Source organism: Zootoca vivipara, chromosome 13 (assembly GCF_965207765.1).
Source record: "Zootoca vivipara chromosome 13, rZooViv2.hap1.1, whole genome shotgun sequence".
Lineage (NCBI taxonomy): Eukaryota > Metazoa > Chordata > Lepidosauria > Squamata > Lacertidae > Zootoca > Zootoca vivipara.
In genome coordinates, this window is record NC_142596.1 from 44,186,386 (window position 1) to 44,213,018 (window position 26,633).

General features: G+C 46.1%; 1 protein-coding gene across 8 annotated transcripts; it reads left to right on the forward strand.

Moving 5' to 3' along the window:
• The first annotated feature begins 8,477 nt into the window (after positions 1-8,477).
• On the forward strand, positions 8,478-26,614 carry DHRS7B (dehydrogenase/reductase 7B). Of its 8 annotated transcripts, XM_088657392.1 has the most exons (8): positions 12,465-12,503; positions 14,854-14,950; positions 16,937-17,109; positions 21,078-21,193; positions 22,122-22,332; positions 23,730-23,822; positions 25,472-25,624; positions 25,944-26,614. In XM_088657392.1, exons 3-8 carry the CDS (start codon positions 16,959-16,961, stop codon positions 26,147-26,149), a joined length of 930 nt encoding a protein of 309 aa, XP_088513518.1. In that variant the 5' UTR covers positions 12,465-12,503; positions 14,854-14,950; positions 16,937-16,958; the 3' UTR covers positions 26,150-26,614. The 8 variants fall into 8 exon arrangements, with proteins under 8 accessions (XP_034987696.3, XP_034987695.3, XP_088513516.1 ...); XM_035131805.3 differs by lacking the exons at positions 12,465-12,503; positions 14,854-14,950 and adding an exon at positions 8,478-8,678; XM_035131804.3 differs by lacking the exons at positions 12,465-12,503; positions 14,854-14,950 and adding an exon at positions 8,638-8,708.
• The last annotated feature ends 19 nt before the right edge of the window (positions 26,615-26,633 follow it).

The following is a 26,633-nucleotide window of genomic DNA, read 5'->3' on the forward strand; positions in this document are numbered from 1 at the left end:
CATAATACGAATAAGAATCACAAGCACATGACTCCTCCAAAAGAATCCTGGGAACTGGAGCTTCCCTCTCACACAGCTACAATTCCCAGCACCTTTAGCAAACTACAATTCCCAGGATTCTTTGGGGGAAAGCAATGTGTACTGAATGGGCTTTAAATGTGTGGTGTGGATCTGAGGCCATGGAGCATTAACGCAGCCTGGAATTTCCCAGCTGTGTAATCGGAACAGGATTTGGGGGCAAGAAACCAGACCCCATTCACTGGAGCAAGCAGTAAGACCACCAAGCACAGCAGCGCCGGCTTACCACATTTTGAAATAAGTTTGAAAGAAGATTCACATTACTATTGAAAGAGGCACAGGACCCCCTAAGTGTCCCTATTTTCCAGGGACATCCCTAACTTAGAGAAGCCGTTCCGGTTTCTGATTTGATCCCGGAATGTCACACTTTTCCTTAGGATGTCCCTATTTTCATTGGGGGAATGTTGGAGGGTATGGAGTTATTCAACCCCTGAGTTGTCTGAAGGCAATCCTGTATAGGGAAGTTTTTGTAAATGTTTAATGTTTTATTATGTTTTTATATATGTTGGAAGCTGCCCAGAGTGCTGGGGCAACCCAGTAAGATGTGTGGGGTATAAATAGTAAAATTATCATTATGGGATGGGACATCCCTATTTTCATCGGATAAATGTTCAGGGTCTCAAATTACCTAAGTGCAGCTCTGAAACTGCCTGTGGAAATGTGTCAAAGACCTGTGAAATGCTAGTATGTGAGTAAAGATCAGGGTTTTTCCCCCCTTCCTTTTTTTTTAAAAGCCACACAGAAAAGAGAGCATACAAAACATCTGGTTAAAACAGCGACCTGAGGATCAGGGGTCCCTGCACTGAGCAATCTCACGCTATCATGTTGCACACCTGCACAAAAATTATTCCCCCCTCCCCATCTCCACAGGGAGGCAAACAACCGCCCGCCCCCCCCCAGCTCCAGTAATCAGTAAGTCTTAATTCCCAGCATTTAAATCATTAGCTTTCAGGATTTTCCTGATTAATGAAGGGAGCTGGGTTTCACTGAGCAAACCCATTAAGGACTTGCTAATGCATGGTTTGATTTCACTGCCTGCAATTGAGCACATGGTTCCACAGTCCTTTGGGGACCAGGGCAATTCATGCCGGGCTCAAGAGGAATCTCCAGACATCCAGGTCTCTCTCTCTCTCTCTCTCTCTCTCTCTCTCTCTCTCTCTCTCTCTCTCTGTGTGTGTGTGTGTGTGTGTGTGTGTGTTTTAATTCAGAAAGTAAATTCAATTCAATCTCTTAAACGCTCCAACTGTCCCTGATTACGTGGTGCCAATCTCTGAACTGATGTCCCTATCAGGTCTTTTTTTATTTTTATTTTTTAAAAACCCCCATTATTAGCATGCATCCATTTCCATTGACTTCCTTTCTGCATTTTTTTTAAACCAGATAGCAAATGTTGCTGAACGCCTTTAAGATCTGCAAGCATTTCTGTCCATTGTTTCTGAAGCTTTATAAAGCACTTAGTCAATTCTGTAGATTTTTATGTATCTACAGTGTTTCTATACGATATTAGAGGGATTTGATTTTGTATAACTCACGCACTTCATGGCCGCTTTAAAATAAGTAGGGGGTGTGCACTAAGAATGAGGAGCCCTCCAGATGTTGTTATTTGACTCCATTATGGTGCTGGAGGAGACTCTTGAGAGTCCCATGGACTGCAAGAAGATCAAACCTATCCATTCTGAAGGAAATCAGCCCCGAGTGCTCAGGCTCCAATACTTTGGCCACCTCGTGAGAAGAGAAGACTCTCTGGAAAAAAACCTCTAATGTTGGGTAAGATTGAGGGCACAAGGAGAAGGGGACGACAGAGGACGAGATGGGTGGACAGTGTTATAGAAGCTACCAACATGAACTCCGGGAGGCAGTGGAAGAAAGGAGTGCCTGGCGTGCTCTGGTCCATGGGGTCATGAAGAGTCAGACACGACTAATTGACTAAACAACAAAAAGCCCTTAACAAATCTGAATCAGTTTACCTGCAAGTTTGTCTTACCCCATATAAACCCATTTGACCCCTTCAATCTCCTGAACTGACAATGTGACAAGTGCCAGATAATACCTGTTCTGCATTTGTAATAAATCTCTCTTTTTTTAGTACAGCAGCACCTACACATTGGAACTCCCTGCCTATTGACATCAGGCAGGCACCTTTGCTATACTCTTTACAACAACTGCTTAAAACATTTTTTGTATAGACAAGCCTACCCAGATATGTAGAATCTTTCCGTTTTTAGATTATTGCTGATATTTATTTTTTATTTACAAAGGTTTGAAATACCGTAGTTGTTTTAAACTGGTTTTGCCGATGTTTTTACTGTTTTATTCTTGTTGCAAACCGCTTTGACTTTTTCCCTTGTTACGGAAAATTCTGGGTGCAAGGCTGCTCAGCCACCCAGCTCGTCAGGCAAGAGGCAGGCCCACTGCGGAATAAAGGAAGGAGTCCAGCCACCAACCGGAGCAAAATAGCAAGGTTTATTGCGCAACAGGTTCAAGCTAAGACTGAACACCGGGCACAGGGTTACAAGAACTTTAAAAACTTCCCACCTAAATCCCAGAATGCATTACGAAAGCATCATCACTACGTACATCATTGTTACATACCATAGGCAACACATCAGAAAAGGGGAAGGTCTACATGGCATTAACATTTGGGTGGACAGGATTAGCATAAGGTAAATGACTTTGGGAGGAAGAAGAATGTGTGATAAGCACCAGGAGGAAATCTTTTGAGTATTTGCAAAGGGAAGACAATGAGGTCCAAGTCTGCATAGTCTATCACCTGGGGAGTCTGGAGGGGGAAATTCACCCCTTGATATCTTAAACTGTTCGAGGATTATCTGCTGGGCACCTTCCTACCGGTGTGTGTGAGCTGCTGCCTAATGAGTTGATTTTATAAGATTTTTAAAGCTAGGTAACTTCCCTGAGCTGTCAGGTCAAAATGATACATTTATGCATAATATTTGTAATATTTAACAACTTCAAAGATGTGCCCACCCCCCCACCCCGGTAATTTCTGTAACACCCTGCAACCATACAGGTTTTATGAAACAAATAAATAAGAAAGCAGGCAGGCAGGTGAGGACCAGCTGAGGCTTGTGATTGTGGGCAGCATCCTAATGGTTGTGCTGAAGGTACAAGGTGCACTTTAGTATGCAAACAAACAAACAATCAAACAAACAAACAAACAAACACACTTTCAGAGTAAAGGGGCAGGCTGCATATGCAACATACATATATAAAGCACACACCCACACAATCTGGGGAACTGTAGTTTACTCTTCACAGAACTACAATTCCCAGCACCTTTAAGAAACGGCATTTCCTAGCATTGTTTGGAGGAAGTAATGTGCTTTAAGTGTCTGGTGAATTCACAACCTTGCTGAGAAGAAACGGGTGTGCTTTGGGAGGGCCCCCCCCCATGTGCTTTAAGCGGCGCATGCTCCATCATTTGTGAAACATCATCCTTGTATAACAATGTTTGCCTGATTATGTCTCGGATAATCTCCTAAAGTGACACCTTTCTTCCTTCTTGGTGCTGAGTTAAAAAAAATATTCTTTAAAAAATCCACTTTTATTTCCTTGCCACAATGATCCTGGAGAGAGGAGAAAACACTTTAATGGCCTCCTTTGCGGAGGGAAAAGACTTGAAATCCGTGGATGGTTGACAGCGATCCATTCGAACTCCTTTACCTGCTGGAAGCATTCATGAAAATCAATGCAGTCTTGCAAAGGGGAGGGAGGCTGCAAAACAGGAAGGCGCATTGACCTTGACGAGGCACTCCTCTCTTGAATTTAAAAGCAGATACGAAAAACTCTAGCTGCTAGTTTAAATTTCTTTAATCTTTCACAAAGAAAGAGGCAATGGTTGCCTTCCTGCATTTTTAAACTTCCCTTAAAGGCCTGCCACCATCAGACGTTGCGGGGGGGGGGGGAGGGAGAGGTTTTTCTCCCCCTCCACCGTCGTCTTTGAAGCGGTTTCCTTGTGGGAACAGAAAAACATGGAAAGAATTCAATCCCGTACCGCAGCAAAACAGCATCGATGCATGCTTTGAAAACCAGAGCTTTAAAAAGCAGGCTGGCGGGTGGGGGGCAAGTGTGGGTGGGTTGCTAGCTCACCGTAGCATCCAATTATACCTGCCCTCTCTCCAGCATCAATAAGTATCCCCCCACAGGGATGGTGGAGGGAGGCGGAAGGGGGAAGAGAGCCAGATCTATTTATTTTTAAAGGCTTACTGGGAAGGAATAGCTGCAGTTGAACCACGGATCCAAAGCGCCATCTCCTGGGCAAAGCGCGCCGTGCTTCCTCGCCTGGATGATGCCTGCACTCTCTGCAAAGGAAGGTTGCGGAAGGGCGGGATCCTTGCGAAAATGCTCAGCAAGGCTCAGGAAGTCCGCCGGCAATTATCAGGGGAACGCTGCGGTGTTGTACGAAATGAAGGGGAACCTCCAAGCTCGGTCAACGGAGCTCCGTTGGAGGTGATGATGATGCAGTGGAGAAAACGGGAGAGGCCACAACAACTGCCGCCAGACCATACAGACATAATCAATGGGATGCTTATGAATGTGTCTGTTTCACTGTCTGCACAACCAACGATGCAGTATAATAATAATAATAATAATAATAATAATAATAATAATAATAATAATAATAAAAATAATAATAATAATAATAATTTTTATTTATACCCCGCCCTTCCCAGTCAAGACCGGGCTCATGGCGGCTAACAACAAATAATATCAACACAAGTATAAAAGAAACAATTCAGTTAAAACACAGATTAATACAACATTAAAATTCAATTTTTTAAATAAAAAATCTACAAATAAGATAAAACCATTATGAAATAAAACCTTAGGGGAGGGTAACCAAGGGGTCAGACTGCGTCAGTCCGAAGGCCAAACGGAACAGCTCTGTCTTGCAGGCCCCACGAAAGATGACAAATCCCGCAGGGCCCTAGTCTCCTGGGACAGAGCGTTCCACCAGGTCGGGGCCAGTACTGAGAAGGCCCTGGCCCTAGTCGAGGCCAACCACCTTGTGACTCGGGATCTCCAATATGTTATTATTTGTGGACCTTAATGTCCTCTGTGGGTCATACCGGGAGAGGCGGTCCCATAGGTACGAAGGTCCTAAGCCGCATAAGGCTTTAAAGGTCAAACCACATAAGGCATAGTCAATCGCAGTGTTCCAGTGCATGGCTGATCTTGCCATGTTTAGTTTTCATCTCCCACAGTTGTGGCTGAACCCTGGTGAAGCAAGTGCTGGTGTCTCTTACCGCTTGGAGATTGGGTTGTTGCATAAAACATATGCTTTCTGCTACCTTGTTATTTTCGTTTTTAAGTGAGTGTTTAGGCTTTGTGATAGGTAAAGGTAAAGGACCCCTGGACGGCTAAGTCCAGTCAAAGGCGACTATGGGGTTGTGGCACGCATCTCGCTTCAGGCCAAGAGAGCCTACGTTTGTCACAGACAGCTTTCCGGGTCATGCGGCCAGCATGACTAAACTGCTTTGGCTCAACGGGACACCGTGACGAGTAGAGCACACGGAAATGCCATTTACCTTCCCGCCGCAGCAGTATCTATTTATCTACTTGCACTAGTGTGCTTTTGAACTGCTAGGTTGGCAGAAGCTGAGACAAAACAATGGGAACTCACCCCGTTGTGCGGATTCGAACTGCCAACCTTCCGATCAGCAAGCCCAAGATGCTCAGTGGTTTAGGCAGAGAGCATGATTGGTCCAAGGTCACCAAGTGAGCATCATGGCTGTGCAGGGATTTGATCCTGAGTCTACCCAGTCTTAGTCCAACAGCTCTAAACACTACACCATCATACTGCTTGAGAGCAGTCAACCCACTTGAGCAATTTTGGGTACTGGACAATTTATGCCCTGCATATTTTGCGTTGCTTTAGCAGAGTTTCCAGTTCTAATTGTGAGCATTGTTGAAACTAGAGGTTTCCTCCTGAGTCAGTGCAAGTCCCAAGGCAGCTGTGAGCGCAAGGCTACCGGTAGCTGCCATATGGAGCATCCAGCTGGGGGTGGGAGGAATGCCCTGGGGGAGCTGCAGTTTCAACTTTACAGACAGGCAGGTGGCGGTACTGGGCTGACAGCAGCTACCGGTATTTGATGCTAAGCAAGGCTGAGCAGCAGATGTGACGCTGGTGACCACGAGAGGTGGGATATCAGGTCTTGCAGTGATCTGACAGAACTGCAGGATGGAGAATACAATCCTGTAGTTAAGATTCTGCTCAATCCTGTGCAAGTGCTCAAGTGTGTGTGTGTGGGGGGGGCTCTTAATGTTTCTGTGGACAATTATTGGTGATTCAAATAATTAGTCCTATGTGCAGAGTATTTTATTGAAGTGAGAATTGAGTGGATGAAGTGATATGAAGGGTGTAAACAGATTTGTATCCGACCTTTCATCCAAGGAGTTTAAGGAGTTATGGTTCTACTTCTGCATTTTATTCTCCAAGATTAAGGAAAAGGAAACTGACAGGCACTGCCACCCACTGAACTGTTAAGTAGGAAGGCAGGCAGTGCAGACTGAGGTTAGTGGGGCAACATCATTTGTCCTGATTGGCTAGCTTTCACTGGGTCATGGGCCCCTTTTATAATGCTCCCTGCCTAGAAGTTGGAATAGCTCAGTCAGTAGAGCATGAGACTCTTAATCTGACAGGCATGCGTTTGAGCCCCATGTTGGGCAAAAGATTGCTGCATTGTGGTCCCTTCAAATGCTATGAGTCTATAATGCTCCCTGCCTGAGCTGTTGTCCTTAGAAGGTTGCAAAGAGTCATGATGTGGATAAAATTTGGGGGAAAGTCAGGGAAAATGGCTTGTTTATTTTATTTTATTTCATTTCATTTACACCCCACTTCATATTTCAACAGAAATCCCTACCATTTACAAACAAAAAGGAATCAATATAAGGTATACAATACAAATCCCACATTTGGAACCAAACCTCACTACTAATAATTTCATAGGAATTCCGCATTTTAAACCACGTGATTAAGTATCTCTAAAAAACAAACATAAAAATTAAATAATAATAATTATTATTAATTTAATTTCTGTGCCGCCTTTCATCTGAGGACCACAGGGTGGTTTACAATATAAAATCACAAAAATAAATACCATAGTAATAAACAAAGACAATAAACCTCCACAGTTTAAAAGGTCATATGAATTGTTTAATTAGTCAATTACCGTAGTAGTCCCTAAGATAGTTGGATGGAGCCTTGTATGCCTCCTTCCGGAAACTTCTGCAGCCAAGCTGGTGCCAAACAAATTGCTCTGCTTTCCTTTGGACGACATCAGTGAAGCTGGGGAGTGGGGTCTTCTCTTCTGGGCAGCCCAGGACCTCCACACACACACACCAGGCTTGCACCTTGGGGAAGTCATGTCAGTGCTGCTAATGCAGCAGTTATAGGTAGGTAGCCGTGTTGGTCTGACGCAGTCAAAACAAAATTTAAAAAATCCTTCCAGTAGCACCTTAGAGACCAACTAAGTTTGTCATAGGTATGAGTTTTCGTGTGCATGCACACTTCTTCAGAATGTGTGCATGCACACAAAAGCTCATACCTATGACAAACTTAGTTGGTCTCTAAGGTGCTACTGGAAGGATTTTTTAATTTTGTTTTGCTAATGCAGCAGTTTGACTTCACCTCCAAAGGCACACTCCATTGCCTCTTGAGACAGACAGATGCCAACAACAACAAAGAAAATGGCAACATTTGTGTCATTCGCAGTAAGTACTGTAAGGTCTTTGAAACAGAATATAGCAAGAGGCATAAAAATGTGTCCGGATTACATCATAAAAACGTCATTAATATTACGAAAACACAAAATACTACCATCAGCATCATTCAACTACACAACAACCCTAGACAAAACTGATCAACCCCCCCCCCTTCACACCCCACACACAGAGCCAGTGGATTGCAGTGGTTGGAGTGCTGGACTGGGACTTTGGGAGATGCTGGGCTCAAATCCTCACTCAGCCATGAAATTTGCTGGGTGACCTTGGTCCACTCACAATCTCTCTGCCTAACCTACCTCACAGGGTTGTTGTGAGGATAAAATTCGGTGGGGACATATTGGCTGTCTCCAGTTACTTGAACTTTATTATTGTTTTATGTTTGTTTGTTTTTAAGCAACTGCATCTGCACAGACGCACAAAAGGATTACTATACTGTACTGTACTGTACTAATTTAGGTCTGCATCCTACGGAGCGCTATTGGGTGGCCATGAAGAACCACTCAGTCGGGATCTGCCCCATCTAAGGAGTGATGCCAATCAGCATCTAACAAGCTCAGCTGTGTATCCCACCCACCACCCACCCCAAATCTCCCTTTTAGTAGATGCTTTCCCCTGTCTTCGAGGCAGAACTCTATACGCGGAGGCTCTGTTTCCGGGAGGGAAGCTAAACACGTGCGGACCTTCCCAGGGTTCTCCCGTTTGTGTGTGTGTGTTTTTTTTGTATACAGTATTATAATTTCTTGACCTCGCCCCTCCGCGCGCTTGCTTCCTATTGGTCGCTTTCCCTTGCCAGTCCCCGCCTGGGAAGCTGCGTTTGAATTGGGCGGGCGGAGCAAAGCTGGCGGAGCTGCTTCCGGGTGCGTAGTCATGGTGACTGTGGTTGCCAGGTAGTGAGCTGAAGGGGGAAGCCGGGGGGGGGGGCTTCGCTTCCTGCGGCCCGTTCGGTCAATACGGGAGGATGGGGGTCCCCATAGGCGTCGATCCCGTTGGGGTGGGGTGTCATGTCTTGGTCCGAGGGCGTCCGGGTTCAAAGTCCCAAAGAGGCCTGCAGCTCACCGCCACTGCCTCTCAGCCCGGCCTACCTCACGGGGTTGTTGGGAGAGGAGAGAAGCGGAGGGCCCTGCATGCTGCTTTGTGGAGGAAGGGTGGGATAAACAGAGCAAGGGATAAGGTGCCACTGAGGCTCCCCTAGTCACAGGGCCGGATTTAGGTTTGATGAGGCCCTAAGGTAATGGGGCCCTTTATATTTCCAGCTGCCCTTTGTCAACAACAAATTGTCACTGTTTTTTTATGTTGAATATATGCTATATGGTAATTTATGAACCTAATAGGTATCTAAAGCCATTTGCACATAACAAAATATGTATTTTATCAAAGAAATTGTTGAGCTGAAATATAATTAAGAAGTAAGGTAAAGGGACCCCTGACCATTAGGTCCAGTCGTGACCGACTCTGGGGTTGCGCGCTCATCTCGCATTATTGGCCGAGGGAGCCGGCGTATATGTGGCCAGCATGACAAAGCTGTTTCTGGCAAACCAGAGCAGCACATGGAAACGCCATTTACCTTCCCGCTATAGCGGTTCCTATTTATCTACTTGCATTTTGACGTGCTTTCGAACTGCTAGGTTGGCAGGAGCTGGGACCAAGCAACGGGAGCTCACCCTGTCACAGGGATTCGAACCGCCAACCTTCTGATCAGCAAGCCCTAGGCTCAGTGGTTTAGCCCACAGCGCCACCTGGGTCCCCTAATTAAGAAGTACCGGTATATTAATAGTGAAAAATCTTGGGGGGCCCCAAGAGAATGGGGCCTTAAGCTATAGCTTGTTTAGCTTATACGTAAATCTGGCACTGCCTATTTGTATGTCGAAGCAGCAGTGAGAGTGGCCACCCACCTTGGGTGCTGGAAGGCTGCTGGCCCTTTCCACGAGGCACCGTGGAGTTGTGCAGAATATGGGAGGGGGGGACTTGGGATGTTGGGGGGACACACATTGTACCCATATAGAACTGCAGAGTTGGAAGGGACCATGGGGGTCATCTAGCCCAACCCCCTGCAATGCAGGAAATCTTTGCCCAACTTGGGGGTTCAGACCTTCATTAACATTAACAGTCTCATGCTCTAGCGACTGAGCTATGCCGGTAATCTTTCAGGCCTTTGGCTAATTAAATAACCGATGGCCTCTTGAACTGGGTGGTGCTAGTTTTTTTGTTTGTTGCTGTGTTGTGTAGTTCTGTGTTCCTATACCATAAACTGCCTTCTGATCCTCGGATGCAGGGCAGTATAGAAATGCAATAAATAAAAATAATATTTAAGGAGAAGTGGGAAGAAATACCCACAAGCAAGTGTGCCAAAGTGTTTCTGAACTCTTTGCAGCTTTACAACCTTGCACGTGTGGTTTGAACTACAGTACTACCTGTACTTGGGGCGGCCCGTATGTTTTCAAGCTTTTTTTTTTTTGTAACCTTGGCAGTGCAAACCTATACATCTTGTGGAAGTCAATCCAGTGGGGCGTACTCCCAGGAAAATGTAAGCTTAGTTGTTATAACAACCCTCATTTTAAACATAGTTATTGATGAGTGGGACTCTGCGACAAAATGCAGCCATGTGGAGTGCTTCTGTTCAGGGTTCCAGCTGTTCCATTCCATTTGCTCTTGGTTTTCCCCACCCAACACACACACACACACACCATTCTGTGATATGTGCCCATTCAGCAAGCTTAATTTCCATTGCCCTTATTGGGTGTTTTCTCTCTTTGGGGAATTTAAGTGTGTAAACTTGTGCTCAGTCTGCAATATATTAAAATCTTCGATTCCCCGCCCCCGCTTGATATCTGTTGTCAACACTCAGGGGATGTTTTAATCAATGTTAGGTGGGAAAGACTCCTCCTATCCTTACCTTCTTTTTCCAGCCACTCCATTTTTCCTCCCTGATTTTCAGGGTTTTCCCTTCCACTCAGCATTCTGTGCCATTGTGTTCTTAGGGGGCTGCTTTTTGGGGTTGCCTCTTTGACAGTTCCCCCTAAAGGTTCTTTAAACATTTACAAATCTTGACTCAAGTTGGCTGATACCTCCATCTTCTGTGTGGGTGGTGTGGTTTTGAGTAGATGATCATGAACACAGGAGGACTTGAACTGCTGTTAGAAAGTGGCAGCCTGATCCTAATCATGTTTCCTTGGAAGCAAGTCCTACTACTGTAAATTCATTAGGATTAACTTATCTAGAACCCTTTTTAATTATTTCTTGCTTGATCCTCTGTATGTTTGTTGGAAATTCTGTAGATTCTAGTGTGATTTTCTGCACAAATCTATTGATTCTGTGGTAGACAGTTAAATCCTGATGTACGGTATATTGTGGTTCTGGTAGGATGTGCTGTGTTGGTAGGTATTGTTTTAACAGGATAGGGGTTAGACAACTATGACACTGAAGAATCAAAAATAAGGATGAGCTAGTTTGGTAAAAATTTGGTAATTTTTAAATACTGTCTATTTTTATTTAACAAGTAGGTGTTATTTATCTAGAAATAGAGGTGTTGGAGCTTACCATGAACTTCTCCCTTGTTCTCTTAGGATGGCAATTGTGCCCATCTGAGAAGTGCTGGAGCTGAGCTCTTGTGAGCTCCAGCCGAAAAAAAGCACCCCTATTTTAAAAAGTTAACAGTAGAGCCATTGAGAAATCATGGGGAGCCAGGTACTGGGCTATGAAGGCCAACTGGCAATGTAAAAATCTCTCTCTCTGTCCGCTCCAAGGAGTGGACAGAGACAGGAGATTTTGGGGAGTTGTCAAGGCGATGGGGGCTGTGATGTCAAATATGTCTCTTTTTTAAATCAAAGTTTTCTGGGAGCAAGGAAGTGGAAGGAGGCAGAACCATTTTGGCATTGGCTTGAGGAGGTTGTTATTGCATATTTGATAGGCCACAATTTTTTTAAAAAAATTCCAGATCTGTGTTCTAGAACTACATGATGCTTTTAAAATAGGTTTTATATCTGTTGATTGGAAGGGAATATATTCTCTAGGTTTGGTTTTCCTTACATGGCGTGAGGTAATTTCATATATTCCCAACTGTGTGGAAAGATGGCAGGTAGAAGGGGAATGGTTGGTGAATGCTTTCACCTAAAAACCACCTTGCTTTTTGGTTATCCAAATAACCAGAAACAGGAGTGTTTAGAAAGCCAGTCACGTTTCTTCTTTATGACTGCTGTTGTAATAAATAATCCTTCATAAAAGATATTGCACTCCATTCTTCATTAAATTATATTTCCATTGATGTATAATTTTATGGTATTACTCCAAAAGAAAGTGGTGTTATAAGCCATCAAACTTCCGAAATACACTTTCTCCAAAAGGTTTCCACAATTTTGGCCACTAGTGTAGCATCTGCTCCATCCCAGAATGGCTCTATATAGCAAATCAAAGAAAGGCTTCTGGGGAGGAGAGGAATAAGCGCCTCTGAGCTCATCTTTCCAATTCTTACCTCTAAACTTAAATGACCTCTTCCATCTCAAATGCAGTGGAGTGTTTCTGAGCCTTGTTCTTGGAGGCCGTCCTTGATCACTTGTGCCAATGCTGGACTAAAAGTGTAAGCTTGGCAGCCAGCCATTTCCTTTTATAAATCTGTCTACCCTCTTGTTGAAACGTTTGAGACAGATATAGGGCACACTTCAGGGAAGGCAGCTCTGTGCGGAAAGGTAGGATCTGGTGTGTGCGGGTGTGCGGGGTCACACTGTGTTTTTCACATTGCGGGGGGTGACCCGACAAGGCCTTGTGGTGTTTTACACAAATAGAATAAGGCCCAAGGCTGTGCTGCTTACATTTATTTTTATAACGGCACCATTTTAGCTCTCTGAAAATTACCTGTCCACTACCATTTCCTTTCCTTAAGGGCATTCCCCTCCCTTCTCACACACATGAGCTCAAATCAAATCCTCTTTGAACCTCTCTTGGTGTTTGTTATAAGTGTCTCATTCTCTGCAAAGCAGAACAGAGAGGCAATTGTGTTTCTACATGTAGCTTTCTAATGCCTGCTTTGCAAACCTAATTGTAGCAAGCCACTGTAAATTTCACCTGCAAAGACTCCCTTTAAGGACGTTTTAAAGCAGGGGTGCCCAAACTACGGCCCGGGGGCCGGATGCGGCCCAATTGGGCTCCCAATCCGGCCCGCAACGACCCCCGCCGCTCGCCGCCGCCCGCTCTTACGGCGCGCAGCGCGGTGGCGCTCTTCCAGGTCGGAAAAAAGCGCCAAAAATCCTTTGTGCGCATGCGTATGGGCTTCTCCCGACCCAGAAGAGGTCATTTCTGGTGCACTTCCGGGTCGGGGGAGGCCCATACGCATGCGCACAAACGATTTCCGGCGCTTTTTCTGGCCCGCCGCGCGATCGGTGCGGTGGGAACCGGCCCAAAGCCCGGTAAGTCTGGGGACCCCTGTTTTAAAGCATACTGTAGTTGGTTGATGCTAGCAGGATAAGTCCATAGCTGTCATGTGCTACGTGGGACTACCTTTGAAGGTGACTCAGAAACTACAAACATACCAATGACAAACTTAGATGGTCACTAAGGTGCTAATGGAATGATTTTTTTATTTTATTTTGTTCAGAAACTACAGTACAACTAATCCAGAATGTGGCAGCTAGGCTAGAGACTGGGAGCAGCCATTGGGACCATATAACACTGGAACTAAAGGATCTACATTGGCTCCCAGTATGTTTCTGAGCACAACTCAAAGTGTTCCTGCTGAGCTTTAAAGCCCTAAACAGCCTTGGCCCTGTATGCCTGAATGAGCGTTCCACCCCCATTGCTCAGCCTGGACACTGAGTTCCAGCTCCAACGGCCTTCTAGCAGTTCCCTCATTGTGAGAAGTTACAGGGAACCAGGCAGAGGGTATTCTCAGTAGCGGCCCCTGCCCTCTGGAACGCCCTCCCATCCAATGCCAACTTTCCTTAAATAACTGAAGGCAGCCCTGTGTAAGAAGTTTTTTTAAAATGTTTAGGTGAGGCTCAGAAGGCTCCCCTCGCCTCACCAAAGCAGCTTCAACAAATGCCTGGCTGGTGAGGAACCCCCTGCCCCTGGAAGCCCGAAGATATCCTCTTTGGGCTCTAGGGTAGGTCTTCTGTGGGAAGTGCATTCTGGGACCTTTTTTCTGGAAAAAGAGTCCAACAGCATCCGGTTCCCCCACCCCTGGAGGAATAGGTGCTGATACCTATTCTGTAGGTAGGTAAAGGTAAAAGGTCAAGGACCCCTAGACAGTTAAGTCCAGTCAAAAGTGACTATGGGGTTGTGGTGCTCATCTCATTTTCAGGCCGAAGGAGCCGGCATTTGTCCACAGACAGCTTTCCAGGTCATATGGCCAGCATGACTTGACCATTTCTGGCGCAACGGGACACTGTGACAAGTGCCAGAGCGCACGGAAACGCCATTTACCTTCCCGCTGCAGAAGTACCTATTTATCTACTTGCACTGGTGTGCTTTCGAGCTGCTAGGTTGGCAGGAGCTGGGACAGAGCAACGGGAGCTCACCCCATTGCGGGGATTCGAACTGCCGACCTTCTGATTGGCAAGCCCAAGAGGCTCAGTGGTTTAGACCACAGCATACCTACATAATAGATATGAGCACCATTCCATCAGCATTAAGTGCTACTGAGACCCAGTGATTTCAGGAGGGAGAGTTCAGCATGTGCTCAAAATAGGTGGCCTTTTGAAATAGTTGAACTTTGCTGGGGAACTTTGCTTGACATCTTGTACTAATAAACCACTCTCCTATCTTCCTTGCTGGTTTCTGCTGTCATTAACCAGCTTATTCGTTTCCTCACATCATCCTAAAATTTAGAAAACACAGCACTGCTCACTTGGCGATGCATCAGGGAGATCAGATTTGCAACACAGTGTGAAATGGAAGTAGCTTTGTTTTATGAGTGGCAATCCCAGACTGCTTTGTGAGTTTTTAAGCTAGTTCCCAGGGTGTCCTTGTACATAACTTTAAACAGAATGTTTCCCTTTTCTTCTTCTTTTTTACAATAATGTTGATTGAATACTCTCCCTGTAGAAAATTAGTTTCTAATGCGGCGAAATGGAACTCCTTAATCTGGCACCATGTTTATTTGGGGCAAACCTTTCTCCAGAAACGAGAGACCCTGAGTGTGGTAAGGAAATTTATCTGGCTATGGATCCGGAGGCTTTTATCTCCTGGGCACGACTGTCTAGAAGGTGGTTTGCTATTTCCCTCCCTCTTGCCTGTTTTGTGTATGTTGCTGCTCTTCTGCTTTCAATGGAGTTCGTTTCATATTTTTTTGGCATTCCCCTAAATGTGTAGATCGTTGATCTTATGGTAAGACTGAGAATCATCTGATTTACAGTATTTTATTTTTGGACTAGTATGTATTGGTAATGTAACCCCTCTAATTGCAAACTCTGGTAGCAAGTACCCACAGGACCGGAGCCAAAACATGAAGAAGGTATCAGCATGCTTGGAGAACCCAAACATTTGCAGAAACACAAATAAATGTGTTTTGTTTTTTTAATTTTTAAAAAAACCCAGCTCAGTGAGATTGAGCTTGCTGAGTAGCCACAAAATGTTGAGTATATGTTGAAAAAGAAAAGGGGTGGGCAGTGGAATTCATTCATTCATTCATCTTTACATTTGTAGTCCACCTTTCCTGCAAGGAGCCCGAGGTGGCACACATAGTTCTGCTGCTTCCCATTCTATCCTCACATCAACCCTGTGAGGTCAGTTGGGTCACTGGTCCAAGATCACCCAGTGAGCTTCTTCCCCGAGTGGGGGTTTGAATCCTGGTCTCCAACACCACTTCGGCGGCTCAGCATGCATGCCTTGCTCCAGCTCCTTACAGCTTTCACTAGCATGGAGTAGGGCAAAGCCGGCAGACAGAAACACTTCTGCTAGATGGTGAGGGTGCATTATAATGTTTTCTTGCAGGTCCTGTGTAAATGTCATGAATCTACCTTTCTCTGAAACTGCTTTAAGAAACACCATTACACCTAGCATTGGAACGCCACTACATACCTATATTGTATGTGGCATGGCATCTGGTTAGCCTCCCCCCCCCCCTGGAAGTCTGTTTACTTCTGTTTGGCAATGCCTGTGGTCTGTGGGTTGCTGTCCTGTTTTTTAAAGTGCGGTTGTTCTTTGTCTGGTGTCTGTTCTTCCAGATCACAATGTTCTGATGAATATGACAGACTTCTCTCTCTCTCTCTCTCTCCCTCTCCCCCTCCCTCCCTCCCCCCCCCCACAGAAACCAGCTTCCTTCCTTTCTGCCTGGTTGCCCAGAGGTAATTCTTACTTGCCACAGGCAACCAGGCAAGTGGGTATATTTACAAGCTTGACTCAATTGGCATGTTTGCATTTGAATATTGACTCCTTGGTACAAAGCTCGTATACAGGTGTCCCCCAGCTTACGTGAGGGTTATGTTCTGGGCCCCCACGTGCATAAAGGAAATCGCGTAAAGTGGGGAGCCACCCATTAAACGCCTTCTCTGCCGCTCTCTCTTCAATCCATACCAAAAAAAATACTGTATTTAAAAATATCCACAACTAGAATGGAAACTCTGGGGTTGACAGGAGACTAGAGGTTGTGCAGGAAAGCGGCTGTTGTTGCTGCGCAGCCCCACACACCAGCTGTTAGGAGGTGAGGCCGAGCAGCATAAACAAAGCCTCCAGCCTTTCGGGGGCTCCCTCTGCCCTCACTGCCGTCCTCTTCGGGCTCTGGGGAGGGTCTCCTCGCAAACCACAAGAACTGTCCAGCTCTCTCCCGCGATTTCGGGTTTTGAGTTGAATTATTTAATAATTTCCTGGTGTCGCGCATATGCACGGTTGTGCGCAAGTCTGTCAAGCATAAGTGGGGGGATTGCCTTGACTCCCTGATACAAAGCATACTCTGTTCCTTTCCATGCCTATGATTTGAGAGAGAGGTGGAAGGCAATGTCCCAATGCAAAAGAGGCCAGAAGGCAAGTTGGCCAGCTGAGCCCAGCCCAATTGCTCCCTTGTTTACTGATTTTTACATGGGGAGCTGCTATGTTGGATTGATTCTGTTGTGTGTGAAAACAGGAGAAAGGAAGGTGGTTCGTGATCAGTTTGTGTAATGTGCTCTTGTTCTCTTTTCTGTAACTCCAGGACGAACCCTAGAAGGAAAGTGATGGATCTCACCTCTGTGATCATTCTTCCACTGCTTTTTGGCAGCCTGGGGGTTTTTGGGCTCTTCCGGCTGCTTCAGAGAATGCGTGTGAGAGCCTACCTGAAGGATGCAGTGGTGGTAATCACAGGAGCAACTTCTGGACTAGGGAAAGGTAGGTCTCAGAGGCATTTGGCATGATGATGGAGGAGGAGGAGGAGGAGGAGGAGGAGGAGGAGGAGGAGGAGGAGGAGGGGGAGAAGAACAGCTTGTACAGGACAGCTTGTACATTACTCAACATGTTTCCTCGGGAAATAGGGTGTTATTAAACTCTCATCTCACACCACGAAGGTCAAGCTTAGTTTTACAGGATCAGATTCCTTATGAAGGAGAAGGGAACTGGAGGAGTCTTGGGTTTTTTAATTTTATTTTTCAGCAGCATCTCTTAGCAAGTATACAGGTTGAGCAGGTGGGAGTCAACTCAAAACAGAACTTCTGGATTTTACAAATGTTCAAAAAATGGGGACTCGGCCATTGTGCGTATCCTCGTCCCTAGATTAAACCCAAAACTCGCATTGCATCTAATCTGTTAAATTTGCTAGTTTACTCACACTCAATTTAAATATGTACCAATTCAGATTTTAGGGCTGTAACACCACGCTGCTTTTTTTCTCTATCCTTCCCCACTTTGCTTAACCTGCCCAAGGCTTGAAAAACTCAGAAGCTTCCTCAATCTCTTGTGCCATTTTGATTGGCCTAATGAAGATGTGGCCCTCTTCTGGGTTTGGGGATATTTCGCTTGGGTCAACCTGGCAACCTTTGCTTTTTGGTGGCAGTGTGAATCCCAAAGCAGCACCAAACACCCCAGTATCATTTAAATTACATATACGCACACACAGAAAGCAGAACACCAGAACAATAGCTGCTTCACAATGAACACATGGCTTAAGTAAAACAATAGAGATTTCCACAAGATACAGAAACACCTCATCATTTAGCCCAGGGGTCACCAAACTAAGGCCCGGGGGCCGGATGCAGCCCAATCGCCTTCTCAATCCGGCCCGCGGACGGTCCAGGAATCAGCAAGTTTTTAAATGAGTAGAATGTGTCCTTTTATTAATATGCATCTCTGAGTTATTTGTGGGGCCTGCCTGGTGTTTTTACATTAGTAGAATGTGTCCTTATATTTAAAATGCATCTCTGGGTTATTTGTGGGGCATAGGAATTCATTCTTTTTTTCCCCAAATATAGTCCGGCCCCCCACAAGGTCTGAGGGACAGTGGACCGGCCCCCTGGTGAAAAAGTTTGCTGACCCCTGATTTAGCCCTTCTGGCTGGTCCTTAATGTTTCTGGGATGGAAGGTGGCTCCATCCCAGAAACATTAAGGACCAGCCAGAAGTCTATCCCGACTTATTGCCTGCTACTTTGTTCCCCATCTCCATTGCCTTGTTAATTTATTGGAAGCACAAGAGCATGCATTGGCAAGGGCATGAGGTGAATCGGGACCCCCAAACTCCAGGTCTTCTTTGCTGGGCCTCAGATCCCCTGTCCTCCTCCGCCCCAACCCGTTTTTTTGGGTAAAACTTTAATTCAAGGTTTCCCCAACTTGGGTCTCCTGCTGTTGTTGGATTACAACTCCCATCATCCCTAGCTAGCAGGACCAGTGGTCAGTGATGATGGGAGTTGTAGTCCCAAAACAGCCGGAAACCCTGCTTTAATTTGGTGGCTGGAAGACTAGATGCCCTGCAGAGTGCAGTGCTGGTGAAATCCCAGCCACCTGCCAGCTTGATTTGCCCCAAGTCACTCTATACATACTTCAACTTCCATCAATCTCAGCGAGCATGGCCAATTGCCAGGGATTACGGGAGTTGTAGTTTAGCAGCATCCGGAGGACCAAAAGTTCCCTATGCCTGCTATTGGTTCTATGAGTCATGTGGCCTGTGAAAAGTACCTAGCATTGCCAAACCTTCCTTGGTGGGGAGGAGTTTCTCAATCCATGGTATTTTCAGTCACTCCCACACAAAAACAGGGAACCTGCCCCCATAGTTGGGTAACACCTGCCCTAACCTGTTTTTTTTCCCCCAGGTTGGAGGCAGGTCCCAGCCGGTGATTCAGACTCAGGCACCCCACTCCAGTCGCTTCTCCCATGAGCTGAGAACGTCCTTAAAATGGGTGGGGAAAGGGAAACAGCCCATCCCTTAAAACCAGTTCCCCAAAGCCCGTTGGAACGAAAAAGTATTCACCTGCTGGCAGAAGGACAACAAGGAGGGAGCCAGTCTGAATTTTCTATGAGGGTAGTTCCAAAGTCTGGGAGCAGCCATCGAGGAGGGTTACTGTTGCTTGAGATACTTTTAATTAGAAACAAAAGGGATTGAGCCCTGCTTTGTTGAAAATGAGTTCCGTGCCACTGAGCTGTGTCGCCCCACCCCCTCCCCAAAATATGTTTGACAGATTCGTACAGGATCCCAATGAGAACTGAAAAGGGCTCACAGTTGGAATGAACCTAGGAAACTGCCTTACACCATTGGCTTCAGTGTTGTCGGTTCTCTGTAAAGTCTCAGGGCACGGAAGGGGATCTTTCCCAACCCAGCTCACTGGCGATTGACCCTGGCACCTTCTGCATGTAAAACATGTTCTCAGTCGTGAACCTGTGGTTCCTACCCAAAACAGTTCTAGCTGATTTATTCATTGCAATATTTCTCTCTCCCTTTTTAGGAAATGGTGAATACAGTATCATCATTATTGCTATTTATTAAATCTTTACACTGCCCTTCATCTGAAGGACACAGAGCAGTTTGCAATATGAAAACACAAAAAGCCATACCCTGATAACAAACGAAAACAATAAACCTCCTCAACACATACACACACACACCCCGTTTAGAAGGCCATAGATCAGGCATCCCCAAACTTCGTCCCTCCAGATGTTTTGGACTACAATTCCCATCATCCCTGACCACTGGTCCTGTTAGCTAGGGATCATGGGAATTGTAGGCCAAAACATCTGGAGGGCCGCAGTTTGGGGATGCCTGCCATAGATGGTTTAATTAGCCAAAGGCCTGGGAGAAGAGGAGTGTTTTCACCTGGTGCTTAAAGAGATGTGGTGAGGGTGCCAGGTGAGTCTCCCTGGAGAGAACACCCCCACAAGCAGGGAGCCACTGCAGAAAAGGCCCATTCTCGTGGTGCAGCCCTCTGAGCCTGCCATGGACACCACGACCAGTCTTGTGTTGCTCATGCCCAAGGTGTTTCAAGAGTGTTGGAGCACTGACTGTTTTTGAGGCCGTTCAATGGTCCCACAGGTTCAAAGAGCCTTCTCCAACTTGGTCCCTCCACTCAGTGTTTTGGATTGCAATTCTCAGTCAGCTCCAGGCAGCCTATCCAGTGGTCAGGGAAGATGGGAGTTGTAGGAAGAAGGCTCCCCCCCCCCTTCCCATGCACATAAAGGGGAATTATGTTCTGCAGTAGCAGCGATGCAGTGCAGTACTCTGGATAAAGGTCTTCTGCCGAGGAGATCAGTGTTCAAATCCCTGCTCGGCCATAAATTTTACTGGGCGCCCTTTGACAAACCAGTCTTTCTCACGGCAATTCTCTCACTGAAATGCTGAATCTAAACTCTGATCCTAGCTCCATGTATGCTTCCCTCAGTGTTCTGCTTTATTTAATTCACCACCTCCCCCTTTCATTTACCAGCAGAACATTTGAATGAAGAAATTAAGTATAAAATTGGGCTGAGGCCAAACAAAGTGTACCAAAACATGTGTCTATAAAGAAAATGATTATGGGATCTGTGGCTATTCAGATGTTGTTGAGCTACTGATCCAAAGTCAGCTTCATTGGCTGAGCTTGGCTTTTAGAATGATTGGGAAGGGGGGCTTTAATCAATTTCCCCACAATTGTAAATCGCAATCGTGTCCGCCCGCCCACTTGAGTTGTTCTTTTCCTAACCAAAGTAGTCTCTAACTTAATCCTGATCATTTGGCCATTTTCTCCACTGATTCTAGATCTACCAGTATCCTTTCCGAAGTGCATTCACCCAAAAGAGCATTCCAAGTGTGGTCATACAAGAGTTGTGTAAAGGCATTGCAATTTTAGAAGCTGATGGCATTTCCCCCCCTGTCCCTCTCTCTCTTTTTTTCCGCCAAGAATGTGCCAAAGCTTTCCATGCTGCTGGATCAGAACTGGTGCTGTGTGGTAGGAGCAGAGAGAGACTTCAAGACCTTCTGCAGGAGCTCTCCACTGCTGCTGGCCACCCAAAGAACGTAAGCAAGGGGGTAAGGGAGGAGGAGGAGAGACTGTAGGTCAGTGATGCTTTCCACGCAGGTCACAGGTTTATGGGGTTGTGGGAAGAGGAGAGGTGGAGAGAGAGAGAGGTGGAAAGGGGAAGACAGTAAAATTTCATTCTTCTACATAGTACATTTGCAGAGCTTTTGTGTCAGCATCGCGTACACAGGGATTTTATTTTGCTGGCAGTGCAAGAGTCCAGAGGGTGCAGGGCATGGTTGGTTCCAATGTGTTTTGTTTCTGTGTGCTGCTGGGTCAAATTAGCCCCCTTTTAAACCCAGGGTCGGTGTCAGGGCTCAGCATCATTGAATGCTCGCTGAAGCCTGTGTCCCACTGCCAATCCCTGGTGCCTCCCATCCTTGCTGCTGCTGCTGCCTGATCTGTTCTTTGAGCAAGCAAGCAAGCAGCAAGAGAAGCAGCAACCTCTGCAGGCCTGGTCCTTGATATCTCTCTATTGTATGTTAATGAGACAAGCTAACTAGGCCTGAGGGAGAAGCAAGGGAATGGGCAGCAGGGAGGTGGCCTCGAGGAGAGGGGTCCACAGAAAGCACCTTGCCCTAGGTCCATCCCCTCCCCACCCAAAACAAAAACCTAGAAGCAGCCCTGTATTAACCCATATAAGCCAGTTGCTTCTTCCAAACGTGCTGGTAGCAGAGGTTGCCAAGCCCTTTTGCCCCCCCCCCAATATTTTTTGGGGAGGGGGCTGCCCCAAAATGTCTAGAGCATGCATTGATTTATAAACATTCCCCTAGATCCCTGTTGCATGTATATAATGCCATTTTATCTTCCCAGTATCACACTGCGAGAGAGGATGGGCTACGAGAGTGGTTTCACCAAGGCTACCCAATGAACCTTGTCGCTGAATAGGTTCAGATACGATTAACTGCTTTTTTTCTTTTTCAACAGCCCCATAAACACCACACTGTGGTCTTTGACCTCGCTGACATCAAAGCAGTCATTAACGCTGCTGCGGAGATTTTGAAGTGTGCAGGCCATGTGGACATCTTGATTAACAATGCTGGAATCAGTTATCGCGGCACAGTTGTGGACACCCTGGTGGAAGTGGACAGGAAAGTGATGGAAACCAATTACTTTGGCCCAATTGCTTTGACAAAAGGTACACTGTGACAGCCTCCTCCTGTGTCGTTCTGCACACATCCTAACATTTCCTGCGGTGGTTACTGTGCCCCACTTCTTTAGCAGTTGCACCTCTGCAGTATTCTACATTTGCTTCCTGCATTGTAGGGGGTTGGACTAGTTGACCTTCGGGATCCCTTCCAACTCTACAATGCTATGGTTCTATGCAGACCACTTAAGTGCTGTTCAGAGGGCTTACAGCTAGGCTGCTAAGGGCACAAGGAGTTACATTTGTCTGGCTCTCCCTCCACCCTGGAGTTCTTCATGTGGCCTGTGGGACGCGCTTCATGCAACAGTCTTGAAAATGACACAAACCATAGGCTTACTTTCAAGCTAAAATGGTTCTTGCTTGCCATTTTAATATCTTCCTGAGCTGGAGGAGAGCTTGTAGAAAAGTGAAGCGGGCAGGCATTAGGCAGTCAACTTTTGGCTGCTTCAAAGGCAACTCCCCCCGCCCTTGTAGCATTTCTCTACATGGAGAAAATCCCAGAGGGCAGTAGGAAACTGAAGAGGTCTGGGGAACTGGCTGTTACACATTATGCTGGAATTTTGTATCACTTGGTGGGGAAAAATGTAGATGCAGCCCCTCAGCAGTTGCTTGGTGGAAACATTAGCCCACTAGCTCCATTGAGTTTTACATTCCTTGCTTATAGTATGTGTCTGCCTTTCTCAGGCCTGGGTCCCTAGATGTTTTTGGACTACAACTCTCATCACTTAGCCACCATGGCCAGTGGGCAGGAATGATGGGAGTTGTAGTTTGAGAGCATCTGGGAACCAAAGGTTGAGAAAGGCTTGTCTATATAATACACAGGGATACAATAATTTTATTTGCACCTTCCTTACTGAACTTCTGGGGAAGTAAAAAATGGGACCCACCTGTGCCAGCTGGCCCTCCCTCCAGTGTGCATCCTATTTTTAGTTCAAGTAGATTCCTTAAGAAAAAAGGACTCGTTTCTTTCACTGAAATCAGTGGAACTTTGTTCCAAATAGTGTTTCATCATCAGGGTAGGAACAATTCCTGCCTTGGATAAGGAGTAACTGCAAGGTCATCTTTTGGATCCCAGTGTGATTATTTTGCCTCTCTCTTCAGGAAGCATTTCAACAAAAATTGCAACTTCAAGGTCTGCTAGGAATCCCCAAGAAATTGTGACTAGGATAAATTAGGCAGTTGAAATACATTTACAGTTTCCACAAGCTTGAGTTTTCAGGATTTGGGGAGGGGGGGGGGCAAAGAATGGAAATAAACACACACACACAATTCTAGATAGCAGCATAAGGAAGAAACCCTGATCTCCCAGGATCCAAACACACATTATTTCTCATGACAAGATTGTGGAGTTACATTCTCATTCTCTCTTCCCTCCCTCCTCTCTCTAGCAATTCTGCCTTCCATGATCAAGAGGAGAAAAGGCCACATCGTCGCCATCAGCAGCGTTCAAGGCAAAATTGGCATTCCTTACCGCTCGGCTTGTAAGTACTTTCTTCACAAGGCTTGGGAGGAGTTGGCTGCTCTGGAACCAGCAGCTCACCGGAAAGGGGCAGCCAGCACGTTATGGTAGATACAGCACATATAGAGCTCAAGGGAGGGGAGCCTCAGGCCAGTGTTTCTCAAACTTGGGTCTCCTGCTTTTGTTGGACTACAACTCCCATTATCCCTAGCTAGCAGGACCAGTGGTCAGGGATGATGGGAGTTGTAGTCCAGCAAAAGCAGGAGACCCGAGTTTGAGAAACACTGGCTTAGGTGAACCTCAAACATTGGGAAGAATAGTTTCTGCTCTATCTTCATCTTTGCTTGTCTTCAGAGAGCTGGGTGTGACTTCCACAGGGCCAGTCCTACTGCACAAAGAACTCAATTTATATGGGTGCCAGCAATGCAGGGTCCCATTTTAGAGGGGTGCTTTGGTATCTTCTGCATCACCGGAAGGTAGCATACATCTTGCACTGTGTGGTCCAAAATGCCCAGCGCAGCCCTGGACAACTTCATTCTGGATAATTACTGCCCTTACCCAGGTATTCCTCCCCCTACATCACATTTACAATAAGAATGCAAACTTTCCCATCAAAATCTGCCTAAGTAGTTGTGCTGAATCTGATTACAGCATTCATGCTAACCTAAAAGACTTGGAACTTCTCCACATATATTGAAATCTAAGCCCTCCAACCCTAAAATAAGAAATTGGAAAAGGAACAGGGTAGTGCCATTGTTCATTGCCTGTAAAAAGACACCATGCTCAAAAGCTCTTGCTTCATTTGTCTGGCATAAACCTGTAAGATTCAGCAAAGAGCACATTGGAGCTGAGCTGGGCAAATCACTCCGTTTTCCCTCTCTAAAAGAGAAATTAAGTCTTTCACATGATAATGAAGATCCTTGCAGAGACCTATGCCAGTTTACAACTTGGTTTTGAATTCTTAAAGTCCCTTTAAGATCCTCCCAAATTTTTCTTTAATGAGAAGCTGTTCAGCAGCTGGCATACTACCAGTATTAATTAAAGTCTACCAATCTTGGGCTGGGCCAAGGGCCTGTGTGCTCCAACACTGGCAAGATGTCATTGGAAAGCTTGTGAGCAGAATCAGACATAATCACCCTTGTTGCTTGCCCCAGCAAAAGCCTACTGCCTTGGAATAGGCTGCATTTAGTTCTGGTAAGGTAAAGGTAAAGGAACCTTTGACCATTAGGTCCAGTCATGACCGACCCTGGGGTTGCGGCGCTCATCTTTCGTTATTGGCCGAGGGAGCCAGCGTACAGCTTCCAGGTCATGTGGCCAGCATGACAAAGCCGCTTCTGGCAAACCAGAGCAGCACACAGAAACGCCGTTTACCTTCCCGCTGTAGTGGTACCTATTTATCTACTTGCACTTTGGCGTGCTTTCGAACTGCTAGGTTGGCAGGAGCTGGGACGGGACCGAGCAACGGGAGCTCACCCCATCGTGGGGATTTGAACCGCCAACCTTCTGATCGGCAAGCCCTAGGCTTTGTCGTTTAATCCACAGCGCCACCCGTGTTCTGATAGTTAATAGCTATTTATGCTGTTACATGCCTTGTGCAAAAGGCAGCTATGCATTTTGACTGGGAAGCTGCAGATCGGAAATCAACTGAAATTGTGTCTTCGGGTTTTTTAGATGCTGCCTCTAAGCATGCCACCCAAGCCTTCTTTGACTGCCTACGAGCAGAAGTGGAGCAGTATGATGTCGACGTCACAGTTGTGAGCCCCGGTTACATTCAGACAAATCTCTCACTTAATGCTGTAACGGCAGATGGATCCCAGTATGGAGGTGAGGACTAGCTTTGCTCGTGTAAATTATATGTATCTGTTGGTGTACAGGGAGTGCCAGTGGAGGGAAAGGGGGAAACCTGGTTTCGCAAAGTTTGGCATTGACTGAAAAGGCCCAATATAAAAACTAGCACATTTAACGAAGTTGGATAATCTCCAATGGCTTTAGTGGCCCATGTTCAGTGGTCACAGACTCGTTTGCAGAGCCTCAGTTCTACAAATTAAGCCCATAGATCAAGAGATGTGCAATCTTGTGCCTCCTGGATCCACCAACAGAAAATTATCTCTAGAGGATGGTAGTAATTATTTGTTCTTTTCAGCAATGGACAAGGCAACTTCTGAAGGCAAGACAGCTGCAGAGGTGGCTCAGGTGGTTCTGAGTGCTGTTGGGGAAAAGAAGAAGGAAGTGCTGGTTGCTGGCTTCATGCCTTCTCTGGCTGTGTACCTGCGAACACTCTGTCCCAGGCTCTTCTTCTTCTTTATGGCATCTAGAGCCCGGAAAGAAAGGAAAGCCAAGGATTCTTAACCAATTGGAGTTCATTTTAAACCACTGGTTTCAAACCAGAAGGTACCAGCTGATGTGTCCAGGGTCTGTGGGAAGCATGAACTTCAGGATTGTTCAAGTTGCATCTCTCGCTTGTGGTGAAGGGTCGGATCCAGGCTTGTGCTGCTTGCACATCGCTGATGGCATCCGAAAAGCTGCTTTCACCACTTACAGCTTTGTTGGCTCCCTGGGACAAAGGGCTTCATCTGCAAGGAGTTAGGCCACGGGAAAATTCTCCTGCATGTTGAAATGAGCAGGAACTGCACACTTCCACAGCTCCCATTCGTCTTATTTGGGCTTGTCCACAAGACAACAGGCTACTGGCAGCTTACTATGTTTACTTTCCTCTGGCCTAGGCTCTCATCAGCTGAATGTAAAATACTTATTTGAGGGGGGGGGGACGAAAGACTACCATTGCCTCCAATATCATTCTCTTAAAAAACCTAAGTGGTTGCAGGCTGCTTCT

Coding starts and splice junctions, on each gene's coding strand:
- DHRS7B (XM_035131804.3), top strand. CDS start 8,689: ATGGTGACTGTGGTTGCCAG. Junction 17,110..21,077: donor AACTTCTGGACTAGGGAAAG/GTAGGTCTCAGA, acceptor TTTTCCGCCAAG/AATGTGCCAAAGCTTTCCAT. Junction 25,625..25,943: donor AGATGGATCCCAGTATGGAG/GTGAGGACTAGC, acceptor TGTTCTTTTCAG/CAATGGACAAGGCAACTTCT.